Source organism: Oreochromis aureus, linkage group 20, assembly GCF_013358895.1.
Source record: "Oreochromis aureus strain Israel breed Guangdong linkage group 20, ZZ_aureus, whole genome shotgun sequence".
Taxonomy (NCBI): Eukaryota; Metazoa; Chordata; class Actinopteri; order Cichliformes; family Cichlidae; genus Oreochromis; species Oreochromis aureus.
The window spans coordinates 11,843,001-11,865,178 of record NC_052961.1 but is presented as its reverse complement, the minus strand read 5'-3'; the positions used below and the strand labels follow the sequence as shown (position 1 = coordinate 11,865,178).

At 38.9% G+C, this 22,178-nt stretch overlaps 1 protein-coding gene across 1 annotated transcript; it reads left to right on the top strand.

Annotated features, from left to right (window-relative positions):
• The first annotated feature begins 1,611 nt into the window (after nucleotides 1–1,611).
• Nucleotides 1,612–21,961, top strand: frmd4bb (FERM domain containing 4Bb). Its single transcript, XM_031727899.2, has 24 exons — nucleotides 1,612–1,750; nucleotides 9,079–9,144; nucleotides 9,887–9,981; nucleotides 10,105–10,197; nucleotides 10,442–10,526; nucleotides 10,874–10,930; nucleotides 11,022–11,044; nucleotides 11,787–11,870; nucleotides 13,374–13,439; nucleotides 13,708–13,765; nucleotides 13,851–13,937; nucleotides 15,371–15,447; nucleotides 15,663–15,801; nucleotides 15,874–16,015; nucleotides 16,266–16,399; nucleotides 16,573–16,689; nucleotides 17,265–17,493; nucleotides 17,571–17,624; nucleotides 17,718–17,865; nucleotides 18,094–18,261; nucleotides 18,474–19,258; nucleotides 19,854–19,992; nucleotides 20,280–20,399; nucleotides 21,035–21,961. The coding sequence occupies exons 2-23, from the start codon at nucleotides 9,079–9,081 to the stop codon at nucleotides 20,395–20,397; spliced, it is 2,964 nt and encodes a 987-aa protein (XP_031583759.1). The 5' UTR covers nucleotides 1,612–1,750; the 3' UTR covers nucleotides 20,398–20,399; nucleotides 21,035–21,961.
• Nucleotides 21,962–22,178: the final 217 nt, after the last annotated feature.

Here is a 22,178-nt window from a genome sequence, read left to right as displayed (position 1 = left end):
ACACAGTTAGTTGTGCATAAAATTTGATGCACACCCCTTAAGTAAATATTGTGTTTTCATTGTTCAATGAAAATGATGAAGAGTGATAACTTGGAGAATACTTCCTGTGAGAAGTTTTAATGAGTATTTTGGGGGTTTATTAACTGAATTGCAAAATCCGATTATAAAAAGAGGAGACATGCTGTCTTAATAAGTATGCCGATTCCTGGAATAAATTAAAACCACAGCTTGCCAGTGATGATAGAATAATTTCTAATGAGGGTAACGAGGGTAATGAGGGAATCCTACTCTTTTGTTTATGAGAGCATTTTTCCTGTAAGGAGGAGACTCATTGGGCAGATGGTTTTGGGGGATCTTAATGAGATACTTATTCATGTCTGATGTCAGAAATCCAAGAGCATGGGGGTGGGGATGGGGATACCTCGCCGTGCTGGCAGGCAACGGCATTTACAGCAGACTGCAGTGACACTAGTGTTTTTGTTTTTTGCTAGGGGTCTAGGGTCAATGAAAAAAACAAAACAAAATAAAACAAAAAACAAACCCAAACCAAACAACAATTTGTTAGTTTATGTCAATGAGATTCCTTTGAGAAAACTGAATGCTATATGTGACTTTGGTGCCTGTTTCCTTTGAAGAATTACCAGATGAGCCAGAGTAAAGGCAGTAATGAATATTTTAGGGGCATCGTCACTCCGGAACAGAAATGAATAGCACATGTGAAACACACACCAACAATCTGGTTGAGCAGTCCTGTGTCTTCTATGTTACACAGGTCCAAGATGTGTGAAGCGCCAAGATCAACTTGTGGTGTATGGAACAGCTGTAAGTATGTTTGATCTCAAAGCACTTAAATATCAAACTGATCTTTATCAAGAAGTGACCCTGAATATGGCAAGTAAAGGGAAAAAATATATCCAGTCATATATTCAGTGAAACATTTATAGTAAATCTATTTAAAAAGAATAAATCAAGCTTGAAACATAACTAAAATAGTTACTGGTGAATGGTTTGTTACAATTTCTTTTGGTATTGGTTTTGATTTTGTTCATTTTATTGATCATATTATTGATGTATTTGTATCAGTAAAGACTTGCTAGTCGCACTGTGTATTTTTTTTGATCGATCTCAAGAAGGTGTTGACAATAACTAATGAGAATTGGACAATTTGATAAAATAGGACCTATCTGAACTTACCGCCGAGTGAACAATATACTTCCGCTTGTGAAGAATACAGAAATTTTCAAGATAAAAATTCGAAGATGTTCGAAGATTATTTTATTTAAGGGCTACCACGACAAAATATAAACACATATGTATGTAGAACACTGTGTGTTTATTAGGGTTTTCATGATATGAAATCAAGCATAAATTTAAAGGGTTCTTGAAGATGCAACAGAAAGCCAGTCTCCCGGTTGCTCTTCATTGTTATGGGGATCCAGTGTGAACCAGGCCGGCCGGCATCTGCTGGATGAGAGGGAAGGAGGGGGGCAGAGCAAGGGAGGGAGGGTGGAGATGCTGGGCTTGTTCACATAATAGCCGGCGGGTGAAGGCGTGGTAAGTGTGGCTCGATACGAGGCGTGTGTGTGTGCGCTACAGTATCCTAGTACCGGAGGATGAACATGGACAGCGGCTGCACGGCGGCTCTCCTCCCTGGTAAAAGCGGCCGTGGAGAAAGCTGAACGAAGCTGATCAATATGCAGGGGAAGCCTGACGTTATCAATACCAAAAGCAGGATATAAGGAGTGCAAAGGTAAGGCGATATGTGGTGCGGTGGGGCAGATTGAACCAGCGTCAATGAGCTGTGAGGAGACAAAAGTAGACTGAGTCATGCCTGCATGTGATGTGAGGATGGAGCATCAATGAAAATTACAACAGCATGGGTTTGGCTCTCAGTCGCGACTGGTGTGTTTCCTCAGTAAAAGAGGGTGTAGTTTTTTCCCTTTTTTGACACATTAAGCTAATCATGGGGCTCAGGTGGAAACCACCCATGTACAGTAGCCTACAGTAGCACATTCATTGTTCTCCCTGCATAGAGGAAACTGGCCCGGTGGGCTTGTCTCATTATTGGGTACTATGGGCCATATAGGCTGCTGATTGTAGAGGATAAGACGATGTGAAATGAGATCGTTAGATGCATGTTTAAGTTTAAAAGAGTAATTTATTGGCCGCTGGACTGAATGAATGCATCATGCAGTAACCTATAGCACACTGATTTAGGGAGTGTGACTTAAAAAAATCCTGGATGAATCATCATTTTACCCAGAACAGCAGCAAATCATGCTTGACCAAAGCAGTTATCATTATTTGGTTTTCTCATGTATAATTATCTATTCTCCTGCACATGTGCTACAAGGATAAAATTTAGCATGGATTAACAAGGACAATAGACGGTTTGCTACAGTTTAAGTTCAAGTATAAGCCAAGATATCTTCCTTGACGCCTCCATGTTACATTTGAACTTTTTTCTTCTTTTGACTCAAACACTGTGGCCGGAAGATAAGTACAGCTAAACTTGACATTGACCTGCAGATGCTATGTCAGAGGTGAAGGAAGAGATGCGTGTATGGGCGTATTTAAAGCTTCAAGCAGTGTAAACAGGAATTGTTGTTGTAATGGTTGTGTCTGTATGACACACATGTCCAGCATGAAGCTTTGTTGCTTTTCCTATTTGCTGAAGAGGAAATCCTGTGTCGTTTATCACCAAAGTTGGTGGGGTTTGTGCATTTTGAACAACTATTTGAAAGGTAAAAGTGTCATAAGATGTCTGGTAGAAACCGACCTGTTTTCTCACATCCTTCTAACTTGTTACTTAGTATGAGAGCCTAATGTGGATGAGATGCTCTTTTCTGTGTTTAATGCTACTAAAAATGTCTCAGCACTCAGTTGGCAGCCTTCCATTTAAGAATCATAGCCTCCTGAGACATCCTGAGAAATGTGCTGAAGACAAAGTGGGAGAGACCTATTTTTGGATGGGCCTTAATCTTATATTGATATGCTTAACACAGATGGACCAAATTTGATGGATATAATATAGTAAAGTATAGAGCAGCAAAATGATACAGGTCAGCAGGTGAGGCTTTGGAACTTAGTTTGTCCTATGAATAACTACAGATGGATTAATAGATTTATAAACAAAAAAATACTGTGCCATTAATTTGAGATAAGGTAACAAAACACAGTCTGATTGCATCTCAGCCCACGTTGCTGTTATATGGTGATCTTCAAAGGGTTACTTTTTTATCCAGATCATTGAAAGTTGGTCATGTTCCATTTTCTCCACCCATGCATGTCTGTGCCTCTGTGCCACATTCCTGTGCTCTGCAGAAAGTCACTGCAGTAGTTTGCAAAAGAAAAGCTCTGCAGTTTGAGATACCAGTGTTGTCAGTAGGGACAGCCTCAAACGAGGGCAAATATAGGAAACCTCACCAATGTTCACCGCTCACAAGCTAGTCTTTGCTTTTTCGGACAGTCTATTATGATCTGTCTTAACCGCAGAACTGAATTTCTGCATTCAGATAGTTTTTATGATATCTGTAACCTGAGTATGCAAACTATGATTAGGAAAAGTGTAGAGTTTTTCAAACCTTGTGACAAACAAATGAATTTACAAGATAAAGGGCACAAACTAAAAACACTATCTCAAAATGGTGATATTGCTTCGTTATCTTCATTTGACATTTACATAGCAAGATATTTCAACAGACACTTGACAGATTGCATTTAAATGCAGGGTTTCTAATTATTTTGGTGGCCTTCTGATCTTTTCTCTGACACCTACATAAAGTAACGAGCTCAGATTTTAAGCCAGAAATATCCACACTCTTTTATTTCTAATGAAGCTCTTTTGATGTCTCTTGTCTATGTCTATGTCTATGTGTCCCTGTAGTGCTTTACTGCACTAATTTCCTGCATTCTGGTGAAATATTATACACCAATATGTACCATTTCTGGATTACGTTATGATCCAAATGGCCTTATGTCTCTATAGAAAAATAATTTTGCGTATACTGGAGTATAACACTAATATTAGACCAGAAAGACAAATGAGATAATGTAGATTCATAAGCATAAGCAGTGATACAGATGGCAGTATGTTTCTGTCCTAGTGTTTATTAGATAAACTGGTGCAGGCATTCATATACCTATTAATATGAGTTGTTCACTTTGCTCCAGCTGTTTTTTTCTTTTATGAGCAAATACATGCAAAATAGTATTACATATGTATTCATATATACGACTTTCTGATCTACTTGTTTTGTATTGGTTAGTAAATCTGAGTATGGTACCTACTAGGCATCAGCTTATGGGATGGTGTTTATTTAGGTGACTCTTTTAGTTCAGCTGCAAAGAGCTTCCAAAAATGACTTGTACACTTATAGTTTTGTTAAAATACAACAAAAATATGTTTAATGCAGACGTATTAATACGTTCAATGATTGTTGTGGGGTTTCGGTTATGATTTCAAGCACATCGAGCTAGGTTTCAGTTATATTTTACCCATGCACCATCAATTGAAATGCAAATACTGTCTCGTTTTGAAATTGTACAGCTTTTCTTCTTTTTAATAGACACAGTCATAATTAGTGAAAATCAGTTCTTGCAATAGGAGATGGAACAAAATTTCAAGCACTCTGAGCTCTGAAGAGTTTATGAAAGGACACGCTCCGAAATTAAGATTATCCTGGATGTTTAGTATGTTAGTTAGCTTTTCTGCTGGCAGCTTTACCCTGCTGCAAAGAATGCTGCTACTTGTAAGAATGCCAAAAAATATATATATCACAGTCTCCTTCTGTAGACGTCCTTTATGGGTTGGAAATAGAAATTTGTGCTGCATGATGACATCATTCACATGAATCTGCCCCCTGTGATGGAGCCCGTCCTTGTTGTATCAAAGACATGCTGTGTCATAAAAAATAAAATAGGTATTTATCCCAGGTTTTAATAGATCCATAATATCATGAGCCCCATTGTGTTCTTGAATTTCTCAGATATCACAAACAGCCAGACAGGTTCTCTTTGTGAGAAGACGTACACAGATACCATTTGACCACTGACGGCATGAGTCATAGTGAGATATCAGATGAGGAGATAATCCTTTGCTGTATGCTTCGGCCCACTGCCTCTATAACCAGGGTTCACTGCTCTGTGCTTGGACCTTCATTTTTTTGACTGATATAAATACTCGTTAAAAATCCTGTCAGGTTGGTTTCTTTATGAGAGTTCAGAGAATACTAAAACAAATGATTCCAGTGATGTATTTTTAATCATTTAATTTATCCATTTCTATTTCAGACAGTCTCTGAACTCATCAAGGGTCATCAACAAGAGTGTTTCACGGATTTAGTATTATATATAACACTATCAGATAACAACAGATAACTTTGCATTCTTTCTCACTGAAACTTACATAACCCAACTGCTGGTTCTGTTATAGATCCAAGTATGACATGCTGGCAGTGGGCTAAAGGAGCCCAGAGTAAAGACAAAAAGTGGGCTACAGATGTTTGGTCACTTCTATTGAACTCCACCCCCCCCAGATTCTCTTCCCTTTCAGACTTGTAATCTTCAGTCCCAGACGATGCTGATTCAAGTCACATCAGTGGAAGAGATTTATCCGACTTCACACAGAGCTCTCTAGAGCCATAATAGGCTTTACTTTTTTTCCCTATATATGCCATAGCATTCCCCAAGTCCTGTAAATGGAGATTATGTGTAAAGTCAGTAGAGTTCTCAGCTGCAGAAAAATGATCTGATGATCGTACATCGTCACAGCATTATAGAGGAACCGTAAGATCTCTTGAATTCAAAACACTGAAGTTAGTGCGTTTCCCTTTGGTGCTACATTGTATTGGATGTCACATCCTGTTTGTAGCCACTTGAATTCACAGGCCGATTTCATTTTTGTTTCTTTAGGCCTCCTGTGTCTGTACCTGAGTGTAAACCAAGGTTATAATTATAGTATTTTGGAGTACCTAAGATTTATTTTTTATATATAAGTTTACATGAAGTAAAATAGTTTGGAAAAAATGCACATAGTATAATAATTTCTGTCATTTTACAATTGTACCAGGTGGCTTCATGTAAACACAGACACTTGTGTGTGATACCAGCCTTCATCAATAATGCATGAAGGCAGGAAACTAAGATAAGATGGGCTGGAGTCTGGACATGACATTTAACCAGTGTGATGTATTAAATACTGACAGCCAGTTTACTCAGGAGACAGAGAAATTCTCCTGTTGGCTATTGTACAACTTTCAAGCTTGACATTTTCACTGTTGAGTATATAAGACAAAAATTAACAGCATTTATTTTCAGTTTCTCATTACCAGAAGGAGCTACATCTCATCAACTGTATGTCTTGTTGCAACATGCATGGGTTGTCTTTGTTAACAGCTGTAGCAGGATATAAAAAGGAGGCCACATCTGCACCTTCTCCAAGTCTCTGCTGGGACATTTCATTGTAGAACGCATACATCTGAAAAGCTGCCTATATACCAACCTCAGGCTCTCAGACTAAAGCAAAACCTGCAGCCTGCGGCACCATACTCAGTGCCTGTCCAGTCTCTAGAGAGACAAACAAAAAGACTGACAGTTCTTTGATGTCTGTCTGCCATGCCTATTTTTATACAACGGTTCACTGCTTGTCTTAGCACCACAGGGTTCAAGGTTGCCCTTTCATTTGAATTTATTCACTGAATGGGTTACGTTTGGTTGACCTCATAGAGCTGTCTGCTGGCTCATAATAATGTATACATTACAGTATGAAATGTCAGATGAAGGTTTGTGCATATAGTTATTTCATAACCATTAGTTTTAAATCATGATCCTCGCTGTATCTCAGTTGTGTTTAATTCTCTGAAAAACTGAAGGGTTATCCGGGATTGCTGGGTCGGATTTAAATAACAGTTCTTGTACTGATTACAGCTTTCAGATGATTAATGGTGTAGATTCCTAAAAATAATCAATCCTCCACCCAGTCACTTCATTTATATTCCATAATAAGTGTATGCCATCCCAACTGAATTTGACTCTCAGCTGCTCATCTAATAACTGCTCATAAAAATTCCTCGGTGAAGCATGGCTGTTTGAGAAGCTGTTTTCTACTTATAAACTTCTTCACATTAAGCCATGATATTTCTTGCACCCTCTAGTGGTCAGTGCCTTTACTGTACATGTCAGCATACAGTAATGTCATGCTTATTACAAAGTGCGTGACCCCCCAGTGTGATATAGCCACAACTTAATCAAGCTTCGATCAATGCACTAATCCCCTCATGGCTGTCACAAGCCGCACACTCCAAATTAATTGGATTTATCGAATCTGCACTTTTACTTCAAACCATGAAAGACAATTTATGAAAGTCACATTATTCAGGGGCTGGAATTGGCAAAGCAGTCTATAAAAGACTGATTTAATGAAGTGACTTGGTGTATGCTTCTCATTCAGAAATCAGGGCAATTTTTTGGAGTCCTATGAGAAAAAAACATCCAGAGGAATGAGAATATGTAAAGTAGAATCTGACACTTTGAGGGAATTTCTCCTGCTTCTATTGGCACATAACATCTCTCAGTTGCAATGTAGTGGAGAAGGATGCAGGAGAAACCTGATATCTAGATTCAAACCCCTTCTGGCAGCAGACACACTGCTGAAATAACAATAATATAAAAGTGAATTAGCCTGACTTAACAGACGATATAGACGTGGTTAACCGCTTATAGTTCTTGTGTGACCCATTTTGTTCGTATTAAGAACCAGAGCGTACTAAACTGTGGTCACCCATCTGACTCAGCCTTCCGCCCCTTAGGTCAGCTGTTGATTTCACACTCTATAAGCCCACAGTAGAGGCCTGGCTCCTCACTCAAATAACCTATGGAACAAGTTGCTGTTTAGACCTGATGATCTGCTGCTGATGCTCAGTCAGAGCCAACAATTTCATGGTCTGGATCCACGAGAAGAAACGTATTAAAGATGATATCTAGTCAGGGATGCATCCACACCTGCACTCTCCCTGGAGAGGTTTACCAGGTACAGCAGCTGCGTGTTTTGCTACAAATGTTAGAAGTTGTGATCAGCCTCATTCTGTCAAACAAGGAGGCCGTTGGATCTATCTAGTGTACCTTTTTCAGTTTCTGAGGAGGTTTTGTTGAAAAACTGGTTAACCTCAATCTGTCATTTTTGTGTTGTTCTTAATTTATCAAATGTACAGTGCTTTCAGTATTTCCTGGTCCAGGTCAGTCTAACTTTATCTTTACAAAAAGGTTGTTTTTTTTTTATGAAGCGCAAAAATGCTATTAAATCAAAATATGATATGAAGTTGAATTAGTTTTGCTATGATTTGCTATGAACAGATTTTTGCTGTTTGGAACTTGATTTTACTCTTTTGGCATAAAGGTAGAAAATTAATTATAGTGGAAGAATAAGTCATTTATTATTTGCTGTCAAGATTTTAAAAAATGTAATTCGATTTCATTAGAAATCTTTATAATTATCCAAGAATATATCAAAGCATCATTCAGAAAAAATGCCCTGTAGGACTTTTATTCTAATATATACTGTATTTAAGAGTTAAATTAGTGTTGTATAAGCTTGAGGTAAAGAAGTAATGTGTGATATTTTGTAAATTTTCTGTGGAAAATCTGAACCTGCAAAGTTGCAAAGTAATTATAAAACAGAATTTGATCTTGGTAACAAAGCAACAAGAAATAAAAAATACTCATAAAATGATTTCGTTGGAAAAGCTGTGCAACTAAAAGCTAAATGTGGAAGGTTCAAAATGTAGGGACTTCAAATCCCTCCTTTGGTTACTATGGCAACAAATCCTTGACACAATGGTTTTATTGTAACAAACAACGTCAATGTCATGTTTTCTTTTTTTTCCCTTGAGACGGATCATTGTGCTTACTACCTTGGCTTTTGCTCACTTTGTCTTTTGTAAATACTTTAACTGTTAAATGCCAGATGCCATCGTGTTTAAAAAAATTCTGCTAACACACGAATATCTTGATATAATTGTCTCTTGTGTTTATGAAAATCTTTCACAGACCTTGAACTTCCTCTTTTATTTCCCCCTACAGATGACTGAGGGCAAACTGTGCCAAGTGCACTTATTGGATGACAGGAAGCTAGAGCTGCTGGTTCAGGTACAAAAAACTAAAATCAATAGTGTTTGTTATAATTAAAATGGACCCAAGAATTCTGTGATATTTATGCATAATGTTAAAAGGGCTTTGGGTGATCATGTATGCTTACTGCAGTTCCTATTAGCTCACTGGAGTGCTTCATCATCTTAACGTAGTGAGTAGAAGCTGAACATAATGAAGCATTTAGCAGCTGAAAAGCTGGATATTTTTCTCCTAAGCTTGTGTGACTGAAATAGTGTTGAAGGGAATGACAAGTGGACTTATATAGTACAGGTGGCCCAAAAGAGTCACAACTGCCAACTAAAGTTTTCCTTAAAAAGTAATGACATATCAAAGGTGTGTTCACAACTTATTTTCCGCTGCCCCCAAGAGGACAAACTCCAATTTATTGCATGTTCCCTGAGCAGTTGGACTCCCTCTTTAGCTAAATAACCTGTGAAAACATCCAGGGCATAGCAAATGCAGGGTTCCTCAGAATTGTGGTTTGATACCCAGGTCTGGATGTTAGTGTCCTTATGAAATTGTGTGTAAACCACTATGAGTGGTCATTAAGACCAAGAAGGTGCCATATATCTATTTACCATCAAATAGTATATTGTCTCATCAGCGCTATATTTTTCTCTGTGTACCCATTTCCAACAGACTTTTCAATTAATTAAGTGTATCTTTGACACACTGACTTTTAAAAATTGTGTATAATTTTGATTAAAGTAGTTGTTTATATCTACGACTTTCTTCTCAGCCGAAGCTTCTGTCTTATGAACTCCTTGACTTGGTTTCCTCCCACTTCAACCTCAAAGAGAAGGAATTTTTTGGTCTGGCCTTTTTTGATGACAAGTATGTAAATTGCAGTGTTTATTTTTTTCAGTGATATGGATATTTTTACATGTGTGCAAGTGTATGTTGGCAGATGATTACAAAGGGCAGCTTTCTGATGTTACAGTTTGTTTACTTTTGCAGTGGCCAGTGTAAGTGGTTGCAGATGGACCGCAGAGTCCTTGATCATGACTTTTCAAAGAAGCCCGGGCCCATTGCCCTGAATTTCTTGGTCAGGTAAGAAATTCTTGTTTTATGCAGAACCCAGGTTCTCCAGCAGGGTGCAGTACTTTGTTAACGTTGCGTTTTATAGTTTAGTCAAGAAACTATTCAGAGATTTTTATAGAACTCATTTGTGATAATGCTGATGGTATAAATCAGTGTTTGGAAAGTCTTTGACTGTCTTTTATGGGGGTTTTTTTTTCACCCAAACCTAGTTTTAATCTTAATGTGTGTACGCATTTGATTTCACCCTTCATAGGTTTTATGTGGAAAACATAACACAACTTAAAGATATCATAACAGTGGAGCTATTCTACCTGAATGCCAAATCTGCTGTCTACAGTGTAAGTGCTTTCTCTTATTTTTACTTGATTTTGAAACAATGCAAAATGATCCTGCTATACCGGTGTTTTTTTTTTCATCACAGCTTGTGATGATTCATTGTCTCTGGACCCTCAGCTCAGCAGACAATAGCTGCAGGGCACACTTTTCTTACTCTGCTAGCTGGAATGTAAAACAGACAGCGTAAGAGAGTAGGATAATACAAGGGTTGATTTGGAGAACAAGCAGAGGTTACAGTAGGGCAACGCAGAGCAGATTCTATGTTTGGATCTGGAAAGCTTTCTCTCCACAGGCTTCCACTTCTGAATCATATTTATTTTTTATTTTGTTTGTCTATTATGTCTCTCAGGGGATTATTGAAGTGGAAAGTGATAACGTCTTCAAATTAGCTGCAAATGCCTTGCAGGTTAGTGCTTTTAATAGCCTCGTAAACATGCGTTAATTGCCACATCTAAAAGCATGCCATCTAATAAGATATATATTCTGTTCATCACCAGGAGGCTAAAGGAGACTATACAAGGTAAGAGCATCATCATCAGCTGGTTAAGAAGTATTTAACAGCAGCAGGAGGAGTTAATAGTAAGCTCTTAGCGAAGACATTCAATAGGCCACTTGTTTCTCCAGTGCAGGCAACAAAAATCAATAGCAGTGTTATGTGAGGCTCACCACATAGTGCTGAGCAGCTAGCACCAGGCAACTAATGAATCTCAGAGTGCTGATAGAAGCTAAGTATTGCAGAGTAGATACACCTTTACAATGTACACAGTAACGGATTGCTTGGATTATACTTGGTGCTTTCAGAGGTAATACTACACGTTATTGTACATGTTGGCACTGGTTTTGGTCGGCTGATGAAGTATGACGGTGTAGAAATATTTCTTCATTTCACTATGTTCTGTATTATAGTTGCTGCTCAGGCCACAGCTGTTTCTGAGGACACAGTGGTTATATGTTCACTATTTCCTCTGGGATTTAGGGTGGATTTAACTTTTAGGGCAAATTTCATACTCACTTTAAAATCTTGACATGGCGAGTATTTTCTAGGTTGATCCCAATATATTTAGAGCCATTTTGAAATTTTGCTTTGTAGATTAAAAGAAATTATATATATAAATATCACAAAAAAAACACCAACACGTTCAGATCCTGTACTAGAATAAAAGTGATACAGTGAGAGATGTTAGGAAGATTCACTACTACTTATGTCAAGATTTTTAAATTAACTTCTAAAACAGTTACATTTTTCTTCTTTTCCGTTTTAGTGATGAAAACACTCGAGCTGATTTGAAGAAACTACCTACTCTTCCCACCAAAGTACTCAAGGAACACCCATCTCTTGCATACTGGTATGTTCAGGAAATCATGTTTTTACATTCAGCAACAAAGTGCATAAAGCCCGTAGACAGATATAATGCTGTAAATCTTAAGTTTACAGGTAATAAAAGGGGACTTATGCTGATTCCCAGCTTCATATTCTCATTTTTGGACTCTACCTTTGCATGAGCCTTGTATACATTATACTGGGCCTATATGGACACTACTGGGTCATCCTTATGTCTGAAAAAAATCAATTTTAGCTCCTCTCTGTTTAAGGTCTTCTTTCCTTTAAGCAAGCTTTCTTCTGATTGGCTACACCTGACAAACAAAAGAACAGCAGTTGGGCGGGGCTTCAGTGTTCTCAGCCAGAGCTGTGTGCCTGAAATGAACATATTACGGATATCCGCTGTAACTGATGTCATATAGAGCCACAGCCAAAAGTCGGAAACTGTGTTTATGTATGCTAATATATAGCATATAGCAGCGGTCCCCAACTTTTTTTGGCTCACGGATCGGTTTATGCCCGAGAATATTTTCACGGACCGGCCTTTAAGGTGTCGCGGATAAATACAACAAAATAAAACCAGTACCGGTACCGATAAAAAGAAGATTTATTCATAACACACGTGAAAAGACCCAGGAAAACCGAGTTAACGATAAAAACGATAACAAAATAACGCTGAAAACCGATAAAAACCCTGAAAACCATACATTTCACACCTGAGCCTCAACTCTCGCGGCCCGGTACCAAACGACTCACGGACCGGTACCGGTCCGAGGACCGGGGGTTGGGGACCGCTGGCATATAGTATACATGCCAACACTGTTAAATATAAGCATCCAATACGGAACATGATAATAAACATAATAGCTATCCTTTAATTAAATTGAATGTGTAAATAAACATGTAGAATACCATATATACTCGTCTTTTAACAATCAGTTGATCAATTAAATTAAATAGAATAGAATAGAATAGAATTCAACTTTATTGTCATTGCACATGCACAGGTACAGGGCAACGAAATGCAGTTTGCATCCATCCAGAAGTGCTTTAGTGATATAGATATATTACAATATATATTAGCAATAATATAGATATGTAAGTATATTACAGAAATGGGTCTATTATGGTATGTTAACACGGTATGAAGTATGTTGTGAATATTCTATAACTATAGGTATAGGCTGTCCAAGCTATGTACAGGATATGAACAGGATATAAATATGAAAAACTATACAGAATATGAAATAAATAACTTTACAGAAATCTGAGTTATACAGAAATGGGAACTATGCAAGTTGTAAACAGTTGTAGGATTAAAAATTATTGTATGTACAGAATGATTATTTACACAGAGCTATACAGTAGTGCAGTTAAGATAAGTGAGGGTGTGGATAATTTCTACAGAGGCTATATAAAGTGCTAGTGGTTGTGAGTGGTGGTTCAGTCCATGTTATCAATTTGTTTACACCTCAATTTATCTTTCCCCGGCTAACTATATTGCCTTCTCATTTATGCAACATTACAGTGAGGATCGAGTTATTGAATATTATAAGCAGCTGAAAGGTGTTTCCCGAGGACAGGCCATTGTGCAGTAAGTAATGAAATTGTGTTGCTACACGAGTAAGAGGAAGACAGTGAATCTTTTTAGGCTTTAAATTCATTAATCTTACTCTCACCTCCATTAGCCCTCTCCCCATCCCTTTCCCTCTCTGGCACGCCTTTTCTCATCATCTGATAGAAATCAATAGCTCCCCTTCAGTTGCAGCGAGATCACACTGATTCACTAAACACAGATCAGATTCCCACATTTGAGATGTTCAAAAGCAGCTGGAAGTTTGAATAAATGTTTTTTGTTCCAGGTATTTGACGTTGGTGGAATCACTGCCAACGTATGGCGTCCATTATTATGAGGTTAAGGTAGGCCTTTTTGTGATTAATATGGCATGACAGCTGTTGCACCTGGAACTCTGTCAACCATAGGAGCTCTGTTCTTGCCTTACAGGATAAACAGGGGATCCCATGGTGGCTTGGAATCAGCTATAAGGGCATTGGCCAGTATGATCTCCAGGATAAATTAAAACCTCGGAAGGTAAACAGTCCCTGGAGCTCGATCTTTAAAATGGCTGCTGCTTTTTCTCTGCTCCACTAATCTGACTGTGAACATGATAGCACACGGCATGTGTAAGGACTGCTGCTGTTGCACACGGTGTGTTAATTCACGCATCATCTGTTTCACTCGAGCAAAAGGCTGAGCTTCAGCTGCGCCAGACAAGGCTAGACTTGAAAAAAAAAAGAGCAAACTCTCAGTGTAGATGAGGCTGTCACTTATCCTTAATGAGGTTAGTGAGTTTTGAATAACTCTTTGGAGAATCATGGAGACAGTGCGAACTTGCTTTTCCCGTTTCATTGGTATTGTTTTAGCTTGTGGGTTGACAGGAGAAACACCCATATGAGTGATTTGTCAGCTATGTCTTCCACTAGGTGACTTCAGTACATCCCAGTGCAGCGGGATGCAGACATGCACCAAACTGCCATTACGAGAGAATGTGAAGGTTCAGTGCAATTTGCATTAAATCACTAGCAATGCCTTCCTGTTAAACCTCTGTATCGCTCAACATGATGCAATCCATCGCTGCCTGATGCATTGCAAAATTGTGCAAGCTGACAGCTGCAGGGTGTGCTTTCGAGAGGGAAAGAGGGTGTCAGCTGGTGATGTCAAAGAAAGAAGGGGTTGGATTTGGGCGTTAGCCTGCATGTTCGCAGAATACCTGAGGAGACAAGTCAGGAGCTGACAGGAAGACAGTACAAACTATGTTTTTGTATTGACAGCAAAGCCAGGGAAGACTTAATAACTTTACACACAGGACGTGTGAGGATCTATTATTCTGGTAAGGCTAAACACGTCTTTGTCTTGTCAACTTTGAAAGTAATACTGCATTGTATCTATGTATTTTATGACTTAAATATTTATCAGCCTTTGAAATTATTTGGTTTACGCAAACCTGAACGGACAAAACTCTGTGTAAGCTTTTGTTTGTGTCTCATTCGGATCTTGTCCAGACGTACAGTGAGTCAGAAACATAAATGGATTGATCATATTAAGCTGTTGTCAGTGAGCACCTGGGTAATAGGGGGATGGAAATGATGAGTGTTTATATGACGACCCCTTATGGTATTCTTCTCTCTCCAACACCTGCATTTTTGCAGACTTTGCATGCCAAGTAGACAAGACTTTAATCACGGTTCATGTTACAGTCTGGCTTTTTAATAACTGTGGGTGAAACAGACTTGAGAAAACACCTGCTCAACATAGTTTTTTTGATATTAGTCATGACCATCATGGTTATAGTGTTCTAGGTGTTTTTGGAAAAAGAAATACATGAAGAATTTTTTTATATGAAGGTACAACTAGACATTACTCTGTGCATTATCCAAACATTCAAGGTGCTATATTTCAGAGTGTGAGCAACACATATGCTTTTCTCTCATTGGGAATTGTTTTTCGTGTGTTTTTACCACCAGCTGTACCAGTGGAAGCAGCTGGAAAACTTGTACTTCCGTGAGAAAAAGTTTGCCGTAGAAGTTAATGATCCACACAGGTGAGCAGCGGGGATACTCGTGTAGAGATGCTTGTTGCTATTCTTACAATGACTGTTTTTACAAGTTGATTATTATGTTGTTTTCATTTTTGTTTAGCTCCTAACACTGATATCATCCATCTTGAGAACATGTATCTAAAGAAATCATCATTTTCACTTAACTTTTAGTTTAACTGGGATTTAAAAAAACGTCATGTTTTCTGTGGTTTGTTTAGGAGGGCAGTAACCAAACGAACCTTTGGGCAGACGGGGCTACTCATCCACACGTGGTATGCAAGCCATTCTTTAATCAAGACCATTTGGGTCATGGCTATTAGTCAGCACCAGTTCTACTTGGACAGAAAGCAAAGCAAAGTAAGTGTCAGCTATGAGTCACTGCACGTTTTTATTGCTCTTTGTTTTACATTGTTTTCTTCATTCTTGTAGGCTAAACTCGGAACAACAAGAAGTTTGGAGGAAATTGCAATGGACCTCACAGAGCATGGAGGGGCGAAAATAAACAGACTGGGTGATGTGGGCCTTAAGAATAACTTCATAACAGCCAGCAATGGGAGTCTGGTATCTACAGGTTGGTTATGATTATTTTATATAAGAAAGCAAATTTCTGTGTAACCTGTTTGTATGGTTTTACATGTAAAACTGTAACTTCAGATCAGATTTATCCTCACAAAGAGCAATCACATTTAGCTGAATGAGATTTAAAAAGAACAGGTGACACGTGAAGGAGTCACTCAGTACACATGCCATGGGTGTGATTTTTATATTAATGGGTGTGGTAGGCTATGTTGGCAATTTCAGTTAGAATTCTGTTTTTCCAGGTTCAGCAGACTCTGAAATGAGTGAAGAACAAAAGAAGGAAAAACTCGCTGAACTAAGAAAAAAGGAACAGGAGATTCAAGATATTTTGGCTAAGAAAACAAAAGAGCTGAAGAAGATCTGCCTGAGAGAGGCGGTGAGAAATCATTTTGTGCTACAGTTATATCGGTCTATTTTTTCTCAACCCCACATTCAGTGTTTGGAACTCCCTTTAATAAACCGCTGCTCTGCCGCTGGTAGATTGATTGTTTCTGTTGTTGCACTCACCGCATCTAAGTGTCCAGAGGATTTGTTGTTTTGTGCTTTCAGGAGCTTACCGGCAAGCTGCCAAAAGAGTATCCCCTTTCTTCAGGTGAAAGACCACCACAGGTCAGACGGCGAGTTGGCACTGCTTTCAAGTTAGATGACCTTTTTCCCTACAATGAGGTGCGTATTTAACTGCATTTTAAAGCATAAACAATTGGTGTATCTCTTTTTTAACGCTGTACGCTGAAATTGTTTCAATTTTAGATTTAATTTATTTGATTTCTAATAATGTTGGCAAATTGCACAGAAAGATAACACCAATATTAACTGAGCGAGGAACGCAGCTAAAGTCTGATGGAGCTTAAGCTTTTCCTTATAGCTCAGTTTTTTTTTCTCTACGTTATTACAAACCCAACTGTGTGTTACACATTGCAGTGGGTGGCTCTGTTGTCTAAGACACACTAAGACACAGATACGCTATTTTAGTCTATTCTATTTTTTTTTTAATGAAATTATAATAAGGAAAACATCATCATCAGTCAGAGCATTACACCTGCAGCGTTTTTTTAAATAATAATTTTAATTAGGTCGACCTGATATGAAACTCTAATTAGATCTATTTTGTAACATGTTCAGTGAGCACATGTATCAAATGGCAGTGATTTCTAATTTACTTACATGTACCTGCTGAATATCTGAATGCTTGCTCTCTATTTTTATCTCTGGTTATCACCTACGTTTTCTGATTTATGCAGGATCCCATCCTGAGAAACCTGGAGAGCAGATTTGCCCTTCAGCAGAAGATTGTGGAGGCGGCTAAGAAGCTCGCAAATGAACCAGAACTGTGCAAAACTGTTAAGAAGAAAAGGAGGAGAAACTGTTTGGATGCTATGCAGAAACTGCAACAGATAGAGGATGAGATGAACCAGTACAGAATCAAGAAGGGGAAAAAGCCCACACAACGGGCCTCAGTGATCATTGCAGGTACGTTGGAAGATATTTGTTACTGAATGTGTAAGATCGAGTCACAGTAAGCACAAAGTCGTTTTCTTTTCCTGCAGATGAACTCGCTCGTTCAAACTGCAGCTCTCTGTCTAGTCTCCCGCTGGATGATGGTGAGTCAGACATTCTACAACACAGGTGATGCTTTCTTATGACCAAACCCAGAAAACAGGAGTGTCATTTTTTGTCACTGTGTTTGTAATCAGATGATTCAGACAGTCTCAGTCAAAGGCCACGCTCACGGTCAGTCCAAGGATCCCCTCAACTAAGTCCAATGCGATCACTGGGAGCAGAATTTGATTTGGAGAGACAGGCATCTCCACGGGATAATCACCACAACAAGAACCACAACAGGTTGGGATTTTCTGTTCAAACTGCTTATTGCTTGTGTGAGTCCTAGAGTGAATCTAATTTGTTTTACAGCCTTATATTTTATTTAAAGCTGTTTTCAGAATGAGCAGATGACATCATGCATTGGCAGAGCCCATAGTATTTGTTGTGTCATGTTTGCCTCATTCCTTTCCTCACATTTTTTTACTTCCTTTTTTTTGTAAATCTTGTTTTGATACTGCACCCATTTAGATTAGCTGTTGATGCCCAGGAGGCTTCCAATTACTACCAGAATCCAAGAGAGGTCTCCTCCACCCACAGTAGTCCCTATAAAACCCTTCCCAGACCTCCTAGAGATCCTCGCAGCATGCCTCCCACCCCGGTTATGACCCGCAATGCCTACAGCAGCAGCCAGCTCAGGTGTGATCTTTGTTCCCCTGCCCTGCCAAGCCAGTGTTTATCCTTCTTTATTTTATTTAATCAAACCCTTGCTTCTCTTAATACCCTAACCTTCCACCATGCTTTCACATAAAACCTTAACTGTTATTTTAACACCTAAATCCAAAAATAATATCGCGTATCTTAATCGTGATCTTCTCAAAGACACTTTGAAATTGGTGTCATTTTCCCAGGTTGGAGGGATCTCCTCATTGCTTCAGACATCGCAGCGGAAGTCTGGAGTCTCAGCCTCGGCTGAGAAAAGACAGAGATTCAGAGAAGCCCGTCTTTATCTTGTCACCAGCCCACCGCAGCAACAGCACAGAGGTATTAGAAGATTGCTCCTCTTACACGAGCCAGTCAAGTCTGGACTACTGCGGGGCTGCCAACTCCCACTACAGTACACTGGACTCCCGTACCTCAACCATGCATCGTCTTCACAGAAAAGTAGAAGTGTATGGTAATACTGGGAGCATGCCAAACTTGGTCCAGCACCATTCTGGTTGTAGTTACTCATGTGAGGCCTCACCACACTATGCACCCAGTGCCTACTATGTTGCCGGCTACCCCTGTCCGGACATGGAGCCTTATGCTAATGGTGCCTATGTATATGAGAATGAAGTCGAAGGCCACTACAACGTCAACCCATCCTACCAAATGAATGGGTATCACGGACATGACAGATTCAGGCACTACAGCAGTGATGGGGCGGATAATCTTTCTCAGAATCCGTACGCAACAGTGAGGCCACCACGGACCAGAGAGGGGCCTAGAAATGAGCTCTTGGCCAAGAACATGCAGAAGGCCCTGGTTGCAGAGCACCTGAGAGGCTGGTACCACCGAAACAGAGGCCACAGGGAAGGAGGGAGGGGATTACTGGCTGGATATGACTTTGACAGTGGCTCTCAGCTCAGCTTGGGATATCAGACCATGCCGGCGGCCTTCAGCCACTCGAGCCGAGCCACCTCTTTCTCTTCAGGTACAGTCAAACACATTAGCGTGAGGGGAACTGTGAATAATAAAATAAAAATGATTTTCAATGTTTGTAAGCTTTAATTAAGGTAAAGTCACCAATCAAAAATGACTTAAAAAGCATAAAAATAAAAGTAAAAAAGTAATTTATTGACACTTACTGCTGCTGTAAATGTTTTTAGATTCTTTGCAGTCAGGTCTGTTTGCACAAAAGTTGTTTGACCCATTTTCACCTACCTAAAAAATATGCATTTCAATCATGAAAATAAAATCAGTATAAGGAAATGCACATGATAACACATTTTAACGATTTAGTAACATATGACATTTCATAGTTTTTTGCTCAGAAATTCAATCACACACTGAAATATAAAAACAGGGAGCAGATATTTGATTTTTTTCAAACAATGGGTTTAAAGGCATAATTCAATAACCAGTGGATAATTACCAGTAATTACCAATGATGCTGCTATATAATGTGAAGGGTGATTGGGTGTAGTGGTGACGTTACGCTGAACTTAACAGTTTTTCCAAAAACAACAATTACTACTGACTAACACTCCAGCATTATTTGAGTGTTCATGCTTTTCTCTTCTTTTCAGTTTCCTCAGCAGAGAGCACAGGGAACTGGCGCAACCAGCTGGCAGTCGGCCTGACAGAGTTTGATGCACCTGACACACCTCAGTACCCTCATCCTGGAGCTTCAGCATCCTTGTACAACCGCAGTCCCACACATAACAGGTGAGTGCTTCGGTTCACTGAATCTCCACACTGAGGCTGTGGTTATAAATAAAGTCAATAAGTTGCAGTCAGACAGTCATAATCATTGGATTAAACTAAAATGCTGATTGTTACTTTCTTAACAAAATGGTAGGCGGGTACCCTGCCGCTCCTCTACATCTGGATGATACATGTATTTTATCTGCATTCTTTTGAAGAGCGGTTTTATTTTATGATTATGTTCTGCAAGCGTGATCTGTTCTCCTTCCTCTCGTTACTTGGCTTATGCTCTACGCTCATGTGTGCAGAAATTCTCCAGAAAACAAAGAGTCTGACACAATGCCCAAAAAATGTGAGTCAGTAGATGTGGTTGGCGCTGAGGCCACTAGTGCAGCTGAACCATCAGACAACCTTTCTAGCACTTAAGGGTGAGACCAAACACAGCGGGCCACTTTGTGTCGTGTTGCCAGTCGTCTCCATTCCGACATCCCGTCATCATCCGTGTTATTCGTGCACAGCTCATTCACATCATCTATTTTTTTACATTGTGTTTTGCTGTTTTTGAGGCTCCATTTTTTTTCAAAAATGCATCAATCATCATGATCAAGGCCATGCACCTAATATATCAAGGCAAAGACTTTGAAGGATTATTGCATGTTTAGAAAGTACACTTTGTTTGCATACTAAAAGTACCCGAATGCAGAAAACAGAAATTCAGTCTTTTTGTAGCAGTGAAGGAAACTCAGGAGATAAAAGCTTAGCAAGCCTTATCATCATGGGATTATGAACATCTGAAAGGCAGTCCATCCTAACAGGTGAGATATTTAAGTCTGGACAAAAGTGACCAAACAACCTAAAGTTATATTGCCAGAGTGAAAAGGCCTTGCCATTTACGCCATAAAGCCCTGGTCATGTTGTATGCCTTCAAAAATATGGTGGACTTTAAAGTTCAATGTATTTCCATTTCCATCCATCAGCTTTATTTGAAATGTCAGCCTGGTTTCTTGTTCTCAAATAACTACTACAGTGGATCTTACCTAGTCTTGTGTTATTGCCTGTACAGATTTTACCTTGATGGGAGCTACATGAGCATCCACTGAAGAGGACCAAACCAAACTGTGGCACAAATAAAGCCATAGCCAGCAGCACATGAAGGGAATGAAGTGGAAACGCAGGCTGTACACAAATGTTTTTGGCTGCCATAACCTCATCTTTGAAGGTGTTTTCTCGTTTTGGTTTTGGCAGAGAGGTGTACACCGTCCTCATGTTATCGTAATCTCTAAACACAGTGATGACACTCTTGAATGACTTTCCCATGTGCCTTGGATTGGATGAATTGTACAGGCAGATGAGAATGTGTCAAGAAACTTTAAGATGTTGCACAACCACACTGGATTCAAACCGTACTGTGTATTAAAAGATAACAAAGCAACGTGTTTTTACTCAATCCACCACCATGTATTTTAACAGAAACTAGCTACTGCCTTATACAAATCAGTAGGTTATAGAATAAAAACAAAAAACAATCGCCACTTTTCTCTCATGATAAATGATAAAACTCGTCTTAAATATAACATCGAGATTGAAGGCAAAGCTTGAGCATGTTTACAGGTGTGACATGACAAAAGCTGGGTTAATCATCATGAGAACAGGCTGTGTATTTAATGACTCTTCATTTCTTCATTTCTTTAAACTTTAAATCAGAATGTATCATGTCAATATTGTTTATAGAACCATTAGTCTTTGTTAGTGCTGTATTGTGTTTTAAAATGCATGGTGAGAAAATAGATTTTTTTGATTAAAAAAACGCAAACGAAAACAAAGTTCAGACTTTTTTATATTAACAGAAGACCACTGCCATAAAACATATCCATTTCTCATTGTTTTCTCACACATTTGTACAGTCAGTGTGTAGTTACATGTTGTTAGATGTTGTCATAAAATATTTTCCACTCAAATAAAAGGTGAATAAACATATGTGTGACACAAATATGGCTGCTGTCACTTTCTTTGTGAAGCTTGCACAGTTGAGTTCTGCTAAGAAAAACTTAAAGAAATCAAACTATTTACTGAGAAATGATAATGATAATGATAATGAATGGTATTCACCGTGAATCATGAGGAGACTAATCACACCCTCTTATCTGTCCAACAAACATAGGCTAAAACCAGGCTGTTAGCTTTGTGTAACAACTGCAAATCAGCTA

Excerpts from the sequence above, each read along its gene's own strand:
- frmd4bb (XM_031727899.2), top strand. The coding sequence starts at position 9,079 with ATGACTGAGGGCAAACTGTGCCAAGTGCACTTATTGGATGACAGGAAG. Across the intron at positions 9,145-9,886 it reads AGCTAGAGCTGCTGGTTCAG|CCGAAGCTTCTGTCTTATGA; the intron begins GTACAAAAAACT and ends CTTTCTTCTCAG. Across the intron at positions 13,938-15,370 it reads ATAAATTAAAACCTCGGAAG|CTGTACCAGTGGAAGCAGCT; the intron begins GTAAACAGTCCC and ends TTTTACCACCAG.